This window comes from Lycium ferocissimum, chromosome 7 (assembly GCF_029784015.1).
Source record: "Lycium ferocissimum isolate CSIRO_LF1 chromosome 7, AGI_CSIRO_Lferr_CH_V1, whole genome shotgun sequence".
NCBI classification, from domain to species: Eukaryota; Viridiplantae; Streptophyta; class Magnoliopsida; order Solanales; family Solanaceae; genus Lycium; species Lycium ferocissimum.
In genome coordinates, this window is record NC_081348.1 from 41,695,995 (window position 1) to 41,716,090 (window position 20,096).

Here is a 20,096-nt window from a genome sequence, read left to right on the forward strand (position 1 = left end):
AATGACGCCAAACTTGGTAAGCACGTTCCATAACATCCTAGGAAGGGTCCTCTCACCCCAAATCCCAAGATTCCATCCATAGCTCGGAAACGCACGGGACGACACTCGAGCTCGCGCGTGGCCTCGTCATGCCGACGGCCCGTGGGCTCGTCCCGGATCCTTGCTAAACTTCCTTGGCACTCTTATAATATGCCATAGAGCATCTCTAGATGCTTATTGACTCTCGCCCGTCGGAGCCCCTTGTTGGTGCACGTCGCCCGCGCACGACTGACACTGCCTGCGCGGCCGACCCTGCCTGGGCGCATGGCCGACACTGCCTGCGCGCGCACGACCCTGTCTGCGCGCACGGCTGACACTGCCTGCGCGCACGGCTGACACTCATCTGCGCACGTCTCCTGCACGACTGACACTCGCTTGGCCCTCCTGGGGCGCGCAGGGGTTATGGGCGCCAAGGCACAACGAAGGCAGCCCGTAACATATTGAATGCATAATGCCAAAAGGGAAGAATTTGGAATTTTTGAGAATCTTGATCGAACCTATTTTAGGTTCCAAAATCAAGATTCCCACTTTGTCTGCAAGTATGAGGTCATTTTGTGACTCATATACATTAATAAAATCTTGATGCAGGAGTAAGTCAACTCATGTTATTAGGGTTGACATTTGGAGGATAAGTGTTAAACTATGAATTTATCGATCGATCAAAGATTGTAATCTTTACATGTTTAGCCATAAAAGCTTGTTTTCCTCGAAATCTCAAATAAAAAAAACGTTTAGTTTATTAATTTTCCTTAACAAAAAGTAAATAATATCTGAACTTCTGAAAGATAACTCGTGCTTTCTTTACCTTTCTTACATATTGCATGTTTGCCTCCATACCTAAAGGATGTTGGAAAGGACAAAAAGGCCTGTTGAAGATATTGGTTAAATATTCAAATATCATGACTTAGTAGTTAGTTGAGTATCTGAGAAAAAGTTCTATAGTTTATTGTGTGTTTGTCCTTTTTCATATGCCTGTTAACATACTGTTGATATTTCCAATGGTCTTGTGCTTTGTTACAACCAAACATGGTGGATTTAATTCCAAGATAGAATGCTCTATATGCTATAAAAATCTTCTTTTCTGTTATTAGTCAACATCATGAAAAGTTTGTCTCATTATAATTTATATGTCCCATTCTACTTCTGAAGAACTATATCTCTGTTCGAAATTGCCTTTTCAGAAAGGACCATGGACTTGATCAGTTTTGGAACAGGGTGTTTTCCTCTGATGATGGTTCTGATAATTACTATGTGCAATCTTTCAGGCAACGCCCTTTTCCTTATTTTCTTTCTTTTTGCTTCTATTTTGCAAATAGTAAATAACCTAACCACTTGTTTTTCTGTTAAGTTGGGTGCTTTTTCTTAATTCCAGATTGCTATGATCCTCTGGATCCTACTGGAAACATTGCAGTTACATACGACATTCTTAGATGGACGGAAGATGGTTACCAGGTCAGAAAAATAAGAATTACTTCCAATATCTAGTACTTATTTTTGTATGCCCAAATGCAAGAATTTTGTGAATTCAATAATATCCATTGATGCCCGGGGAAAGTGGAGTATATTGTGGTAGAAAGCTTCATAGAAATGATTTCAGAATCCAGCTGCATGTTGTGTATGAGATAGATTTAAATTCCTTCACAGCAGAAGTAAAAGTTCATAACTATGACAATTTGAACATGTTCGAAAGCCTGTGGGGTTAAGCTACCTTTTAGAGTTCAGTTAGGCCCAACATCAATTTTCTTAGCATGATAATAGAGACATAGTTTACCAGGCCTGGCCGTGCTATTGAGTTTGGGTTTTGGGGAGGGGGCCTAATCTCATGAGCTAACTTTTGAGGTTGAGTTAAGTCCGAAGTCATATTCATTGAGGCCAAAGTTTTTATATATATATATATATATATATTCATCAGTTTATATTAGTAATTCTTTGCTCTCTAACTTGACTATAATGCTTCAGGCAAGGATAACCATTCAAAACTACTATCAGTATAGGCACGTCGAGAAACCGGGATGGCGACTAGGGTGGATATGGACAGCTAATGAGGTCATTTGGTCAATGTCTGGTGCTTTTGCCACTCAACAAGGGAATTGTTCAACCTTCAAGTCCGAAATTCCTCATTGTTGCAAGAAAGATCCTATTATAGTCGATCTCGCACCAGAAGCTCCACCAGAGAAAAGATCAGATGGCTGCTGTCATGGTGGATTTCTTGCTGCCTCAGCTATCAATCCTTCCAATTCTTTCGCGTCCTTTGAGATGAAAGTTGGAAACTTGAGGGGAAATTATACAGCTCACAAGCCTCTAAATCTCACTCTAATGGCTCCAGGACGTGGTTATACTTGTGATGATTTTGTGGACACTGATCCAACGACATCTTCGGTTATAGAAGGAAAAAGACAAGAACAAGTTATCAGTAAGTACTTTGTTGGAAGCTTAATGTAAAATGTTTGATCAATATCACTTAATCACCTTTATTCTTTGTTATTACTTTCAGGGACATGGAAATCAACATGCACATACTCATCTTTCTTGGCCAACAAATCGCCAACCTGTTGTGTTTCTCTTTCAACATTTTACAATCCTGAGATAACACCATGTCGTTTGTGTAGCTGTGGATGTAAATTAACTGACAATGAGGCAAAATCATGCATTGGGTTTGTAACTAAACAAAACAGCCTTTTAACAAATACTTCAATGTTGCCCATTTTGCATAGGTTGTTGATTTTGTTGTGGTTTATATACGTGGAACAGACCAAGTTCGTCATCACCATATGAGCGCGAGCTACTTCAGTGCACTGATCATATGTGTCCGCTTGGGGTTCACTGGCACATTAAGAAGAATTATAGGAATCATTGGAGGGTGAAACTGACCGTTTCCAATTACAACTTAGGTAAAAACTATTCCAACTGGAATGTGGTAGTTCAACATCCTGGTTTTGGCCAGCAAGCAACTGTCTTCAGCTTCAACAATACAATGCTCCCAACTGTTGGTGTCCCGGGTATTTGCTCTACATTAAAAGTCACATTACAGTAGCTGAACTTTACACACTATAACAGTAAAATTCAAAACAATTTTTCATATTAAAGTAATGCGAACCACTATTATAGTAAGTGACAAAACTTTATCAACTATAACAATAAAGTTTCTTAACGAACAATGGGTAAGTTTTGTCGTTATAGTAGGTAATGTCTAGTGACTTTACTGGATAAAGTTAAGTTACTTTAATTTGACAAAAAGAAATTTTGTGAAATTATTATTATAATGAGTAAAGTTTAGTGACTATACGGGAAATATACCCCCAACTTCGATCATTTCAGTGATTAGAGTAATGTCAATGTGCATGGTGATATGTTAAATCAGGATAAAAGAGAGAGTAATTCCTTTTGTCCTTAATTGTTACATTAAGTTTTTTTTTTTTTTACTTATTCTTATGTTATTGATGTTAATGCAGATGAAGTTGCACTCTTTTGGGGTTTAGATTTCTACAACGACGCATTGTTGCAAGCTGAAGAGAAGCAAGTGGGATCTGTGACGACAGAGATACTTTTACTCAAGGACATGAGCTCATTTACTCTTAGTAATGGATGGGCATTTCCCAGAAGAGTATATTTCAATGGTGAGAACTGTGAAATGCCTCTTCCACAGACATTCCCTATGCTTCCAAATGGTTGCTCAAAGAAAAAACCTTGTAGCAGCCATCTTTCTGTTCTAGTCTTGGTATATTTGACTTACAAAACACTTTGAGAGAACATGTATATCAGAGCAAGTAGAGAACACTTTGACATGATTAACTTCTTGTAAACTTGACAACTTGTACATGTATATTCACAAAATCTATTCACACAAACAAAATAAAAAAGAGGGGTAAAAGAGAAACATTGTTTGTAATTGGTTTCTGCACTTGTACAATATGTAAACAGAATTCAGCTTGATGGCCACGGCATCCAATGGTAGAGCATATCTTATCTTTCTGTTAACCTCCCTTTGGTTCTATTATGAGAAAATAACTAATTAAACGATCATGCGTCAAAGTAGGAAAAAAAAAAAAAAGAGAGAGAACAAATTATGAACAATTTCTCATGGTAGGTGAGACTTTAGACAAACGTGTTTTTTACGAGGTTGCAGATGCCAACGAGTGACTACATAAAAGAAAAGTAACCTAAACAGTCGCGCACACAATTGCTTAAACAAAAAATAGCCGGTGGATGGGTAATATATATATAATCCATGTAGTAGGGATTTTAGTAGCTCAGTTGGTTGGTTACCTGAACTTTTACTTTGTTGGTGATGATTTGAATTTCCTTCCTCATTTTCCCCTTCCCCTACCCCTATGTAATAAAAGCAATTTTTTTTTAAAAAAATATGCATAATCCATGTATAATATATGTATAGTCATGTATATTCTGGCTAGAAAATGTTAGACGTGAATCCGATCAACTATTCTTGTAAATATCTCTACAAAATATACGGAAATGCATCAACTGTTTCATTTTTTGTGGAAATTAAATATCACTCCGGCGACCGGCAATACCAAAAAAGAAAAAAGAAAAAAATCCCTCCACTTCAATTTTTATGTCGTATTCTGTCTAAATCTGTTCAAAAAATGTCTCCGTCAATTTTTAGTAGGAGTATATCATTTTGGGAAAAACGCCATTTTCTGGCCAAAAACAGCACGATTTAAGCCATGCCAACATTTTAAAATATTTTGCCAACTTCTTATGTGTCTGGTTAACTTTTTCCAAAAGAGGCTTTTAATATAAAATAAAAAAGACATTCATATCAAAGTTAAAAAAATAAAAAAATTTCGATTTTAAATTCTCAAAAATTGTAAAAAAAGATACAGTAGAATGATATACAATATATCGCTTTCAGACTTAAAATTGAGGGACCAAAGGTTTATTATTTTGTCTAAAAATCAATCTGCATTGTTTGTTTTATACAAAAATCTATTTTGTCAATCAGTGAACGCAAACCGTACTTTTCAGAATAGTTATTCAAAACACATATAAGTAAACTATTTTAATTTCTTTCAAAAGATTCGTCCAAAAATGTGAACGGTTAAAATTATATGGACAGACACTAGGCAGATTTCCATTGGATATTGGGGTTGGTCACGTAGGCCCTTTATACCCTCAATTTTCAGTCAGCTCTGCTTACCAGTTACCACTAATAAAAATATCCCCATCGCCTTTACCACTTGCAACTTCGATTCTCAATTTCTCAATCCCAGAAATTAGATTTATATCCCAAAAAGAAAAGAAGAAAAATATTTTTAAAAAATGGCACCTCCACACGGCGAAAAGTCAACAGAAGTCAAAGACGCCGTCGATAACCGCCCTATCTCCACCATCGTCTTCATCATCGGTAACTTTTTTTTTTTTTTTTTTTTTTAACTCTCTGTGTTTGCGGTAACTTTTTTTTTTTTTTTTTTTTAATGTGTTGACTGGTAATTTTTTTTGAATTGTTAGCTATGCAAACGGAGGCGTCACCTCTTGTTAACAAGTTTGAGCTTACTGAGGACGTTGATTCAGTGTAAGTTCACTTCTTTCTTATTCGAGTCTTTTACAGTTTTACTTACTCAAAAATGAAGGAATTATGTACAAAATCACAGGTAAAAAGAGTAGATATTTTTGTACTCCTTCGTTCGGTTTTTTTTTTTTTTTTTTTTTTTTTTTTGGGCTTATTGTTTCGATTATTAGTCCTTATGTAGTAAAGATCAAGAGTAAGAGGACTAAACACATCTAATTTTAGTTGTTATTTTGTTCTCATTACTTGTTTAAAAAACATCTAGTTGTGATTTGTTCATTTTTGAAATATAATCTACATATTTAAATAAAGGGAAAGTTACGCATATGTGCCGAATCTAGTTGTGATTTTGGACATGATTTGTTCATTTTTTAAATATAAGCTAGGCATATGTACCTTCGGCCAAACTTAATTATCGCCAGTAGCCCAAATATATAAAACCTACACACTGATATGCATATTATACGTTTAGTATATGTATACAGTACATGTATATTATATGTATATCTAAGTATTAATATACAAAACCTATACATTTGCTGCCTATTTTGTAAACTAGATCACCCAAAGGTATTGGGGATGTAATTTTCCCTTTAAATAAGTCGCTTCATAGCTAAAAGTATTCCTTAAAAATGTTGAGATTTTGTAATCAAAGGAAAAAGAAAATTGACTTTTTCTTTGAAACAGATTAATGAGTGTTCACTTAGAGATTAACGAACTAGATATGTGAAGATGACCAAAACAAGTAGAAGAATTGAAAAAGTAGTAATTAGTAGATAAGTTTTGAGGTGGTAAGTATTTTAGATGCTAGAGCTCTGACCAGCAACGTTTACAGCTTGTCTATTTTTATACCGTTTATCAATGCTTGTCAATGAAGTGGGTTGAGCACCATGAGGTCTCAGGTTCAATTCCCAGCTGTTCTAGCCTTGGTAGACAGAGTTACCTAGTACTTATTGCTGGTGGGAGGTGGCAGGTATCCCGTGGAATTAGTCGAGGTGCGCTCAAGCTGGGCCTAGACACCACGGTTTAAAAAAAAAACAATGCTATATTACTTAATCAATTTTGTCCTTTAGGTCACTGGAGTTTTAAGCTTTCACAACCCCTTGAGGACCAAGAGCTACTTATGAGAGATTTTGCTGTGCATTTCTTTTTCTAACTGCATTATTAGCGTCTTGTATATAGGGTTTTAAGTATGTTATTCAACACTGAATAGGATCAATCCGAAAAAGAAAATAAAGAAGATTATGGCATACGGCAAAAATTGGGAGTAATTTGCAAATAAGATATCCATGAGATGCATATTCTTGATGTGACAACAAATGTTGCAAAACCGTTTACCTGTTGAATATTGTGGTATTAGGTTGCATGATAACTATAGCAAGATTCTGATTCGTTGTGTATGTATTATAACTTATTCAAACTTTGAAATATTTTGAGGATGAGTCACTTAATTTGAATAAATATGATATACTATTCGAGAATAAATTTTGTAAGAAATTTGTTGGATTCCTTTAAAAGATTTGGGAATTTTGTTATGATGACTGGTAACCTCTACATTTTCCATGTGCTCAATTGTAGAGTGTGATTATTTATGCAGTATTTTCCATGCTTAGTGGTTTGTTCTACTGTCTCTTCTTGGATCTAATATCTGATGTGCTCAATGCAGGTTTCCAAAGGGAGTCCCTTGGGTACGGTTCTATGGTAATTACAAGGGTCTCGCCATTAATATTGTTTGTCCTGGGAAAGACCCAGCATTGGGTAGGGTATTTCGATCTTGAAAATTTTTGCTTGCTCATTTCATTTTATGAACGTGGCTGCTTATACCTATGCTTGAACATATTGTTCCCATATTTAAGATAGCAAATTATATTATTAGTAACAATCCTTTTTGTTCCTTTGATGTGTTAGCAATTGTGTATTGCCTTTCTTTGCACCATGGTTTAACTGTAAAAATACCTTTCCTTGCACCCTTCCACCTGATAATATAATCAGATCTCCCTGCTTCACAGCCGCCTTCCTCCAGCATTTTCAGTAATGACATCTGCCCTTTCAGCTCCTAAAAATTTCTTCCAAAAGTGATATTCAAATGGAATTGTCTTTGCACTGGGTTATGGTGGCTTCTATATTTTTGGTCAAGATCTGGAAATTCATCGTTGAGAGGAATATGGCCTAGCCAGTGATCTTGGGTCAAAAGCTAAAATTGCAGTTCCAAGAGCAAGGCTTCAAATTGCTAAATTTTCTACATGATTGCAAGACTAGAGAAGTAATTCTTAGAGCTAATAGAGGATATATATATGGTTGACTCTGTTTATTATAGGTGTGCCCATTTGCAGAGGAAAGTTGCTAGTAGTCTTAGTCTGGTCTACTCTAGAAACTTTTCTCTTGCTTGAAGGAAATAACTTTGCGAGACCATTAAGTGTCTGATGCTTTGAATAATTTGATGGTTTTAGTTTGCAAGTTTGTGGTGAATAGTTTATATGCACCAAATCTAGTTGTCCCTTAAAGTTTATAGAACTAACTTATGAATGGTCTAACACAGGGGTTGATGGTGTGGGCACGGTTTCTTCATCTCTTGTGACATATGCTTCTATCCAAGCATTAAAGCCTGACCTCATCATAAATGCTGGCACAGCAGGTGGATTTGCGGTATGATTTGTGCTTATAGATTCTGACATAATCTCCCTTTCCTCTTTCCATGGTACTCCCTCTTCCCCTATTATTTGTCTCATCTCTCTGATCGGGCGCCAATTAGATTATTAGAGCAAAAGGGACAACTTTGTTGGACAGGAAGATTTCTGGACTGATTAGTTGAAATTTTCATTCCCGTGCTTTCAAAATGCTTCCTCTATGTTGAATAAGCCCTGTATAGATTATTCTTTGGATATGTTATTTTTGACTGACGATTAGATACTTTCAGGCCAAAGGTGCTTCAATAGGAGATGTGTTTCTTTCATCAGAAGTTGCTTTCCATGACAGAAGAATACCAATCCCAGTAATGTTCATTTCCTATCCTCGCTTATGCATTTTGAATTCTCTTATTGTGCAAGAAACATATGGAATGTGGGAAATTGGATCAGAGTCGACACTAGGTTGACAATCTATTTGGCTTTGCCTTATACCTCTTACAAGAGATCACAGTTAACAGTTGGTAGACTTTTTAGGAAGCATGTAAATAGTTTTTATCTTACTGCTCCTTGTGGATAACTTTTTGGAGGTCTCCAGCATATCCTTACTGCTGAGGAATACAACTTACCAGTTTTCAAAAAAAGATCACAGTTCCTATTATTATCGTGGCTAAACCGCTACAGTTACATCTTTTCCGGTATATTTACTGGACTGAGTGCATCAACTGCGTTAAGTAAATAGGGATTGATAATTAAGTGAAAGAATTCCCTAGAGACCTGAATTGATGATTCAACCATTATGATTTGTATAGCTTTTTGGTAAATCTCATGGGCAACTGGCTAAGGTCTTTGGATGCACTCATATACATGTAGGTATTTGATATATATGGAGTTGGTTCGCGGAAGGCTTTTGCTACACCCAACCTTCTGAAGGAGCTTAACCTGAAGGTAAACACTGTTCACCTGTGCATCTAAAAGAACGCTCATGGCTCACATGCTTGGTATCTATCCTTGTCTATGGTTGGTGGATGTACATTCTTAGATTGTGGTTTTAGCTGCTTGTCAGAGTTAAAATTTATGTAGGTTCAGATTGTCCTTTCATTGTCATTTTGTCAAAGTTGGATTTGGGCGCATTTTGCCTCATTAATGAATAGATTCAACATGCTACTCCTCAATTCCTAACTATTTTTGGTTGGTTATATGAATTTTTAATATCCATTCCTCTCCATTTTTAATCATTGATATGAAGCCTTCTTCTTTTGGGTTGGTGAGTGATCATTTTAATGTGAATAATGGTGGTGATGTTATATCAGGTACGATATTCTACTACATCAGTAATCCTAATCCCATGGTACACTTTGTGCCAGTACTTGTTTACTATCTGCTATCCTCTTTCCAAATATGACACCTGAGTACAGACTAGTCTTACCAACTTAAGATGTGGTAACTTTTTTATGCAGTGATGTCTACCAGTTTACATGACGTCTAGGATATATTTAGCAATTTCTGTAATTAGGTGATTTGGGTGCTCATGAATCGGCATGTGAAAATGGAAGGAGTGCATGCTTCAAGAAAGTGTATTAATGATTTAGATTTTACCTGATGTTCTTGAGGACTGAGTAAAACTTTTTGGTTTACATGCCTTTTTGTCAATTTGTTAATGTCCATGTGTACACTTGCTTCTTTAATAACATCTGATTATTTCCCGACTAGCTATTGTGCACATGTAATTGCAAAGTCATTAAGTCTATTTTGACATATTTTAATAGCATTAAAGTTTTTCCTGATAAAAAAAGGCTTTAAATTTTAGTTTATCGTGAAATTTGTCTCTTATCATTTCAGGTTGGCAAACTATCTACTGGTGACTCTCTAGATATGTCTCCAATGGATGAAGCATCTATCGTTTCAAATGATGCAACCGTTAAAGACATGGAGGTAACTGTCTAAATGTCTAAGTTACCATGATGGCTTTTGTAAAGACTTAGAGAAACTAATCCCCTGCATGCAAGTGTTGTTTGTTCTGTAGTCTATGTCTGGTCATTTTGTTCCAACTATTTAGAGGATAATGTTATAGAGATTGGTCAAATATTGTTATTTGGGCCCATTAATATGTTTGTCTAGGATGCCCTTATTTTGAGAAAATAATATCGAAGGATAGAAACTTTGCTACCGCCACGTACTCCTTAGATTATATTAACTCTGGTCTTCTTTGAAATTTTACATCTCAAGGTTCACCTTTCTAATGATAGAAAATAAAATGTTCCTTCTCAGGCATGATTAATGCTATTGTTAGGCATGATATTTGAAAAGTCTAATTCAAGACTGAAATTGTGCCTGTTCGATGTAGCTTTCATTTTGTTTCAAGTCACTGTGTTCATGTAGCTTTGCTCTTTTTTATTAGGGTATGCATTTCTCTCCTTTTTCCGATCCAATGTGTTTTTTGGGTTTCAGGGAGCAGCCATAGCTTATGTGGCAGATCTGTTGAAAGTTCCTGTCATTTTTCTGAAAGCTGTGACAGACATTGTGGATGGTGATAAACCAACACCGGAAGAGTTTTTGCAAAATCTGGCAGCAGTAACCGCTGCTCTTGATCTAACTGCCACCCAAGTTGTTGATTTCATCAGTGGGAAATGCTTGTCCGAACTGTGATCTAATCTTATTTCATCCCATGCTAATGACATATTTGTGTCTAGGCGATTCCAGACTTCTGGGCAGTGAGAATATTACTTTCCTTCAAACTGCATACTATTTTTGTAGTACATTGCATCGGCCTCACATTGTTCCAGCTAGTTTCTGTAAACATAGCTGCTATTCTGAAACTGTTGTAAGATTAATGAATGAGTTTTAAAATTTGATGGAAATTGTAGTTGGGGAAGAGAGTGATGTTCCTATATACTGTTTTTTGGACGGATTTATCTGCAAAGCGCATGAGGTCCAAAGTTGGATGAAAACCTCCATTTGCTCTTTCCCAGTGATCACGAGTTCGTTCAATTTTTCTAATTTGAGTACTTTGATTTTACTTTTTCAAAATAATTCTAGACTTTAGCATCGCAATGAATGCATAACAACCCCTTGATTATTAAGGTCTTAGTAATTCATGTATCACAATCTCTATTTAACTAGTATGTAAACCGCAGTCCTATAATGTTTTCAGGAGCGGATCAGCTATTCATCCATGATAGCTTACAACTAGGGCCAAAGCCCTGATACATAAAAGACTAGACTCTACGTTATCTAAGAGAATAATTTTCTAAATACTTCCATGTGAGGTGATTAACATGGAGTAGCACTACTTTACGTTAGTGAGAGAACTATGTAGATAATCTTGCAGCAGCAAATTGTGCTCAAGTTTGCAACTTCAAACCAGAGTGTCACCTACCGCGGATCAACATTTAATAATACTAATCTGAGATGGAACTTTTGGACTTGCCAAAATCATGAACATCTTGTTCCTCAACTAATCACAAGAACTCAATAAACAAACAGTATTTGAGCCTCTACATTGTGATGATAGATCTAAAAAAATCTTAATTCAGCTTAATTTATCCAACAGAAACTATTTAGTACAAGATATAAATAGATAGCTGTGCACCAAGGCCTTCAACACCAAGTAGTGAGTATATGGGGAGATTGGAGAAAATGGAAGGAAGGAAGGTAAGTAACTCCGGAAACGCTACCATTCTTGCTCTGGGCAAAGCCTTCCCTCATCAGCTTGTCATGCAAGAGTTTTTGGTTGATGGCTATTTCAAAAACACTAACTGCGATGATCCAGAACTCAAGCAAAGGCTCACTCGACTCTGTAATCTTGTTCTCTCTTTCACCCTTTAACCATAAACGCCTAACATTATTTTCATGTTGATTAGAAACGGTTGTAAGGTCTCGATATAAACCCAAACACTGTTTAGTCCCCCATTTGGTTGAGCAAATGATTTGTTTTCTCGTTACATTATTTTGGTTAATGCTCGCCTCAGGTCGAGTTAGGTACGATGCCCATTTTCTTAATATGCCATCTGTGCCAGACTCATGACTCATCCATGTTTCTTGGTTTACCAATACTAAGCCCCCGTGTTATATTGTCAACGCACCAGATGTCCACTTTTAGGTGTGTGGGGGGAGGGATGTTAAACGTACCACATTAATTGAGAGGACGTATTGTTATCTCGTGTCAGACAATTTTCATCATCTTAACTTTTGAGATTCAGTTAGAAGCCCACGCTCATTTTCAATGTCTTTGTACTACCTACCTAAACATAGTTGAAAATTAAGACATATACAATAGCTACACCATGTTCAACCCGTTGTAAGTTGTAAAGACAAATTAGTAGGCGCAATATTCTTCTGCACCAACTGATTTTAGATCCTGAAGGTGCCTATGGGACGGGTTTCTACAAATTGGATTAATCTGACTCTTCCTTTCCTTTAACTTTGCAGGCAAGACAACGACAGTAAAAACGCGATACGTGGTAATGTCAGAGGAGATCCTAAAAAAGTATCCTGAGCTAACAGTCGAAGGCCTTCCAACAGTAAAGCAAAGATTAGACATATGCAACGCAGCAGTTACAGAAATGGCAATTGAAGCCTCACAATCTTGTATCAAAAAATGGGGTAGGCCAATTTCGGACATTACACACGTAGTATATGTTTCCTCAAGTGAAGCTAGATTACCAGGAGGTGATCTTTATTTAGCAAAAGGACTCGGTTTAAGCCCGCAAACTAAACGTGTTATGTTATATTTTGCTGGTTGTTCTGGTGGAGTCGCGGGCCTTCGTGTTGCTAAGGATATTGCTGAGAATAATCCAGGAAGTAGAGTCCTGTTAGCTACTTCAGAGACTACTATAATTGGGTTCAAACCACCAAGTGTTGATAGGCCATATGATTTAGTTGGAGTGGCTCTGTTTGGTGATGGTGCTGGAGCTATGATAATCGGGTCGAACCCAATTCGAGATATCGAAAGGCCTCTTTTTGAATTGCATACTGCTATTCAGCATTTCTTGCCTGACACAGAAAAGATCATTGATGGCAGGTAATGGTGGCAAATTGGCCGGTCAAAACGGATTAAATCAATAAACGGATCACGCCGTCCCCGGTTCTAAAATATTAATAGTTCTATTGTATGTGACGCTTTTTTCTTTTTAGTTTGGTTAAAAAAAAAAATGTCACCTTTCTAAACTTGAAAACTTTTTAACTTTTCTGTTTTACCCCTAAAATGCCATGGCATAATCTTAGATTACAAGTTTCAAATGTTTTTTTTTTTTTTGGAACTCTCCGTCTAGTCAAACACCTCATAAATTGAAACATACATTAGTATATTTTTCTTGAATTATTAGTTTAAATTCTTTCAAATTTTCTCAATCTCCATATTTACTGTTGTATATTTAGGTTTGAGTTACACTTCAACCCATCACATTATACTACTTTGACCCGTTTTGACCCAATAGTTCGATGAGTCATCTCAAGTTCAACTTGTTGTGTCTGAGTTAATAAAGGGGCAATGATTCAACTGTTTAAACTTGAACAGATTACCAAAAAAATAGATTGATTTTGCCACCTCTAATTGCAGGCTTACTGAAGAGGGAATTAGCTTCAAGCTAGAAAGAGAACTACCCCAGATAATTGAAGACAATATTGAGGATTTCTGCGACAAGTTGATAAGTATTTCTGGAATCAATGATAAAGAATACAACAAGTTATTTTGGGCAGTTCATCCAGGTGGCCCTGCTATTTTAAACAGGCTGGAAAAAAGGCTAGAATTATCTCCTGATAAATTGAGTGCTAGCAGAAGAGCATTGGCAAATTTTGGAAATGCAAGTAGCAATACAATTGTGTATGTGCTAGAGTACATGTTAGAGGAGAAAAAAGACATGAAAAAAGGAGATTCTGATTGGGGATTGATACTGGCATTTGGTCCTGGAATCACATTTGAGGGTATTCTTACAAAGAATCTGACTATTTGAATCGTGCGTTACTAGCTCTTGAAGTTTTTTTCCGTCAGTCAAAGCAATAAAAATAAAGAATGTGGTCATTTGAGTATGTTAAAGAGTAGTTATCCTTCAACTTGTTGAAGTTTTTTTTATTTATTGTCTATAGATTACGTAATTTGTTTAAGAGCAATGAAGTATCTCCTAGAATTGCACTTTCAAGAGCCTGGATAAAAAGGACAACATTATGATCTAATTAGATTATCATTAATAAATTGATTATGGATAATTAATTGGTACTTAGATTATCTTACTTTTTTTAGTCTGATTTAAAAAGTATCACTTTCTATATCTATTAAATTTCAATTTCAACATCTTTACCTCGCATGATGAGATTCAAAAGGCCAGTAAAGATACTACTCCCTCCGGATCAAAAAAAGAGTCCACTTAGCCTATTTTTTCTTGAATAAAAAAAAGAATTCACTTAGCAAATTAAGAAAGAATTAACCTTGCTTTTTCATATTTGCTCCTATTAAGTGCTATATGATCAAATCACAATGCCTATTTAATTAGGAGTAGCTTAGTCAAATTACTTATTTTTATCTAGGAGTTAGTATTTTTTTAAGGGGTGTGCAAAATGATTAAGTGAACTCTTTTTTTAATCCGAAGAGAGTAACATTTTAGGCTGAATACATATATAATCCCTTAAACTTATCATATTTTTCCATTTAAACACTTAAACTATACATTATTCCAATTGAACGTTTCATCTTGTTAAGAATTGTACCTATTAAACTCGAATAGCCAACAGCCCAACACAATAGCTAACGCGCGTGAAGTATACATTTGGATGATGGCAAAAAACCAATTAAAAAGGAACATGTCAGCAAAAAAATTAAAAAACAAAGAAAGCAAAATCGTGGGTCTTGGAGAAACAAACCCACATTATGACTCTTTTGGGGTGGCAGAGTTCCGAGGGAGGCAAAAAATCCAGTTGGCCGGCGGTTATCCTCTCATGCCGCTCCGCCGACCAAGTGGTTTTTTTGCCGGCGGCATGCCTCCCTCGACTATTCGACTACACCTCCACCAACAACCATGCTTTCTATCGCACTAATCACATCGGCCCTTTAAATCCATCTTTTATATTTACAGGAAGTTGAGGAAATTTCAGAAGACCCTATTATCAAATTGCTAGATGATAGATCAAGCTTGAAGAAGAATCGGTTATGAGATTTCAACTATCAAAATAAGTTTTTTTTTTCTTCTCAAATTGAGTTGCTGATCTTCCTATAAAGTTGAATTTTTAGTGTATTTAATTTTGATTCTGTTCAAGTTAAAATTTGATGGTGTGCGACACCATCAAATATAAAAACTATACACAAACTTTATTTATTCCACACCTTATTATACAATACAAACATAACAAATATTACACCAAATGTATAAATTAACACACAAACTGAATACAATTCGTCAAAAAGGAAAACACCAAAAAGAAAAATACAGTAAATTATTGGAATATTTATACAATATGGACTGAACCATATAGTATAGTAAACAATAATTAAATAATAGTCGATGATTTTAAAAGATTAAGGGCACTTCTTTTTGTTGCCGTGAGTAGTCATATTGGCATAGCAAGGGCAAGTCTCAGTGTTGCCAGAAGTGCCAGGTGGAACACAGTTGCATCTAGCACAGCAAGTTCCACATGCCCTCTTACATAAATGTGGCCTTGATGATAATTTGCACCTTGCGTTACATGCTCCCCCACAATCTGTACATATACACACAACAAACCCATTAGTAAGTACGTTAAAAAACATTCTTTTCACCCGGTGGCCGGTATTCATTTTGGGTCCCGATTAATTCAAATTCGCATAGTATAAGAGGGAATCGTTCATAGAAAACTTTCCATTCCCAGGGCTCGAACCCGATATTGCTTAAGATCACAAAGCAAGACAGTCTATTTAAAGATGAGTTTAAAGTTTATATGTTGATGGAATAAACGATAGGATTTAACTTATACATATTGATAATGTAGAGAAATATTACACTAGCACTGTAATTTAATTTGTTATAGCAGATTGGAGAAAATGACAAGAAAAGTCCTTTATGTCGAGGGTAGGTTCAAACTAGTTCCTTAAGTATGCACTTAATATGAGTTGTGGTCCTTTAAATTTTTCGAGAGTTAACACTTTTATTCTCCGCCAAATATTTACCGAATTCTATTCGTTAAATTTAACAGAAACGATTAATTGTAATTATCTTTTAGATGACATGATAGTGTAAAAATTATAGGTAGAAGTTGATATACATATATAATCAAGCTAAGTGATCATGTCAAAACCAATTTTGAGTAAAGTAATGCAAGTATACATATAATCACATGAAAAACTTACGAGCAGTAGCATATGGAGTAATAATTTGAAGTGAAACAGAACAGGACACACGTACGGGAATAAAGGTTTAGAATTAAAGAAGGTTGACAAATGTTTTACGTCGTCTAGCGAGAGAGTAATTTATAAGGTTTTAATTTAAAGGATGGCATACCAATTTTCTGGTAGGAATAAGCTGCTTCAGAAATTGCATTGCTGGTCTGCAAAAAATCAAACATATCATGAGCTGAATGAACTTGAAATTAAGGAATATAATTTTTTTTAAACTTAATTATGTATAAATTAAAATAGATCATATTCACGTAGTAAGAGTAGTTAAGATTACTTAAATTTGAACTCATGACACTACAATTCGAATTATAACCTTCTTTAAAACAGAAGAAAGTACGTAACATGAATAGTAAACCAAATTTACTCTTGCTAGATTTTGAAATAAGTAAGGATGAGTTGATAAAATTACTCACCACTTGATCAGTCTGAATAGATTGGACTTGTTCGATAAGGAGCAAGGAGAGAAGTAATGAAGCAAAGAGAACTTTAGAAATGGCCATTGGAAATTTGAAAAGATTTAGAACTTATTGATATTTGTCTACAATCTTTTAGTGTGATTTGAGAAGGATGATGAATGGATGGGTATTTATAGGAAAAAGATAGTGGAAGTGTCAAGTGTGTAGGTTCATCAGAGGACAAATAAAATTGAAACACCAAAAAAGAATATATAAAAGAAAAAGAATAAAGGCATTTACGCGGAAGGTATCATGCATGCGAATTTTTTTTAAGTACGTAAAGCTTAATTGTGTAGTTGGTAAGTGGGCTATACTACTAAATAGAGAAGGAATTTAATTAGTAAAATATCTAACAGCATAATCATAGAGTCTGAAATTATTAGTGGACTTTCCAAAATGTGTATAATTGATGTAGTAGGTGTACAAAGCTAAAATATATATAAAAGTCTCAAACGCTTCATTACATGTATTAATTAAAACAAGTTGGGTTCTAATTAATTATATTATCATTGGCCAAAATAGAACTCAAGATTCTATCTAACTATTTTTGTATATCTATGATCACTCTTTTGTGTTAATATGTACGAGTTTACGGTTAGTGAAACTGGTGCAGCTGGAAATTTCAGTGAGGATAATCAAAATATAAAGAAATAAATTCACGACGAAATCAAGGGGAGCCAATATATATATATATATATATATTAAACATGCCTCTAGAAACAGACTATTTAATTATACAAACGTATTTAGTTTTGAAGGATGGGGAGCGACTTAAAAGCAAAACCCAATAAATATAGTAATAAAAATGAAGAAAAGATATGTGCTTATCAAAGTGGTAAGTATAAAGAAAAAGAAAATATGAGTAGTATAGATGCAGAGATTTTAGCTGTAATATATGGATTAAATAGTTTTAGATTTTTTTTTTTAACTCTGTCTAGTTATGAATCTTATTACACTATTCATCTCTTTCTCTTAATCTTGGTTCTTAATATCCCTCTTCTTTAACCACACCTCGTTCTTTACCAACATCGTCCCTTATCATTTGGACATTAAAACGGCCTTTCAAACACCTAGGAATTTACAAGAATTAATAGATATAATATCAGGTTTAGAATATAAATTATTAGGACATATAAGATCTAGAAAATACTTTCAAAAGTGCACTCAGAACGATTTAAGCCATATTAGTTATTTTTATTAACACTACCTTTCTGTTTGTTAGACAAATAGGCATAAACCATCGTATTTATATAGAGATATAGAAAAAAGAAGAGAATGTAGAAAAGTCGAAAAAGCCCTAAGTTCATAGTTAGAAATAATAAATACAGAAACTTTGTCATCCTATATATATATATATATACAAAAAGAAACAATACACAAATAAATTAAAAACATATACGATATATACATTAACAAAATTAATTTAATCTTATATATATAATATTAATTTTTTAACGAAGGAGGTTCTGATGACATCCTCCCTACGCCCACGCATATGTATTATTCAAGTTATTAAAGATAACAAGTCAATTCCTGAATCCCCCGACCGATGAATAATATTTAAACTTTGAAAAAATCAGTTTCAACATAAGACTAAGGTACACTGTGAAGTCCAATCAATATCTTCATCAAGACAAATCTCTTTCTTTCGATTGACACCCTTCAGTCGAAAATTACGTTGTGTAAATATCAGTTTAATCCTTTTAATGTATGTATACTACTATATGTTAAATCGAATTGATTTCTTTATATATTTATTTTTTTATATTTTGAATTGTATTATGAAACTCTGACTCCTTCATCAATTTTTATAACCGAAAAAATACTTTTTCATCTTAAATTATCTATCGTGATTTCTAAAACTCAAATTATTTGTCATTTAGAAGTTGAAGACAAATAAATTTTTTTTTCCTCATTTGTTATTGTTCTTAAAGACTACAAACACACTAAGCATGGGGTAATGACACATAAATAGAATAAAAATTAATATCTTATGTCATAAATAGGAGTAAAATAGCCAAAACTCCTCTTAGTTCTTTTTTAAGGAACATATAAAAGAAAAACACAACAGATAATTTGAAACGGGATTTATTCATCTTAAATCTTTAGAACACCACTAATAAAGCTATAATATGACTACATAGATGTTCCAATTTTTTAAGAAAACGCGTTTGGACCAATTGTTTAGTTGATCAAATTAAAGCATCAATTTGGGGAGCCAATTATTTAGGATTTTGGGAATTGTGCCATTACAAAGCTTGTCAAGTACATGATGCAAGATAAGAACATGATTTTAGAAGTCAAAAGCACGCAGCTATAACAACTACTACTATGAATACTACTTCCTTTTTTGTTGTGTAATGTGATTATTACTATGAATGAGTTCAGCCAACAGCTAGCATCTTAGTGTATTACAGCTGTTTGTTTTCTGGAACTCTCCTTTTCCAAAAGGATTACCACAAAAAAATGTACTTAACTTTTACCACTTTTGAAACTTCTGGACGCGCATAACAATTTGATAGGAAGACAACAAAAAAAAAATTAAAAGGAAAAAGGACAAGGATGAAAATGAGATTTTTGATTTTTACTTCAATGATACTCCTGTCACTTTCACCTTCACATCATGCACATATTAAACAATATTCGGATAATACGAGGGTCAAATTTGGCCAGGTGACTATTTATTGTACCAAGCAGCGGTAATTGGTAAAATCACCTGTCCCTTTAAAAGGAAGAGAAATCTTCACAAATGACTAGTTTGGACGCTGTTTGCAAGGCATAGCTATAGTATCCTTAATTACCATTCGTTGCTACAAAGTATTTGTCATAAAGTATATTTTATTGCATTTAATTTGATTGTATTCAATTCATACATTCATTCGTATTTATTTTTATACTGTATTCAATCACTGTGTTCAATTCAGCTGTATTGAAACAAAAATTCAAAAAATACAAGAATTTTTCAAAAAAAAATCTCCTTCGCAATACATAAATACAGGCGAAAAAAATATAGAGTATTTACATTCAAAATGCAGAATACACTCAAATTCGGCCAGATCTCAGAAATACAAGAAACAAAATATAGC

The 20,096-nt window shown here is 34.6% G+C and overlaps 4 protein-coding genes across 4 annotated transcripts; 3 read left to right on the top strand and 1 right to left on the bottom strand.

Annotated features, from left to right (window-relative positions):
* Positions 1-482: 482 nt before the first annotated feature.
* LOC132062855 (COBRA-like protein 1) lies at positions 483-3,992 on the top strand. The gene is made up of 6 exons (XM_059455333.1): positions 483-1,304; positions 1,412-1,491; positions 1,999-2,452; positions 2,534-2,693; positions 2,791-3,038; positions 3,492-3,992. The coding sequence occupies exons 1-6, from the start codon at positions 1,229-1,231 to the stop codon at positions 3,782-3,784; spliced, it is 1,311 nt and encodes a 436-aa protein (XP_059311316.1). The 5' UTR covers positions 483-1,228; the 3' UTR covers positions 3,785-3,992.
* A 1,220-nt stretch (positions 3,993-5,212) lies between these two features.
* LOC132065108 (5'-methylthioadenosine/S-adenosylhomocysteine nucleosidase-like) lies at positions 5,213-11,065 on the top strand. The gene is made up of 8 exons (XM_059458349.1): positions 5,213-5,404; positions 5,509-5,572; positions 7,233-7,324; positions 8,106-8,212; positions 8,484-8,558; positions 9,064-9,138; positions 10,033-10,125; positions 10,642-11,065. The coding sequence occupies exons 1-8, from the start codon at positions 5,320-5,322 to the stop codon at positions 10,837-10,839; spliced, it is 789 nt and encodes a 262-aa protein (XP_059314332.1). The 5' UTR covers positions 5,213-5,319; the 3' UTR covers positions 10,840-11,065.
* Positions 11,066-11,478: 413 nt separating this feature from the next.
* On the top strand, positions 11,479-14,401 carry LOC132062856 (type III polyketide synthase B). Its single transcript, XM_059455334.1, has 3 exons — positions 11,479-11,989; positions 12,622-13,213; positions 13,751-14,401. Exons 1-3 carry the CDS (start codon positions 11,812-11,814, stop codon positions 14,142-14,144), a joined length of 1,164 nt encoding a protein of 387 aa, XP_059311317.1. The 5' UTR covers positions 11,479-11,811; the 3' UTR covers positions 14,145-14,401.
* A 1,071-nt stretch (positions 14,402-15,472) lies between these two features.
* Positions 15,473-17,128, bottom strand: LOC132065109 (snakin-2). Its single transcript, XM_059458350.1, has 3 exons — positions 16,969-17,128; positions 16,659-16,704; positions 15,473-15,882 (listed from the first exon to the last, which is right to left on the bottom strand). Exons 1-3 carry the CDS (start codon positions 17,053-17,055, stop codon positions 15,701-15,703), a joined length of 315 nt encoding a protein of 104 aa, XP_059314333.1. The 5' UTR covers positions 17,056-17,128; the 3' UTR covers positions 15,473-15,700.
* Between the last annotated feature and the right edge of the window lie 2,968 nt (positions 17,129-20,096).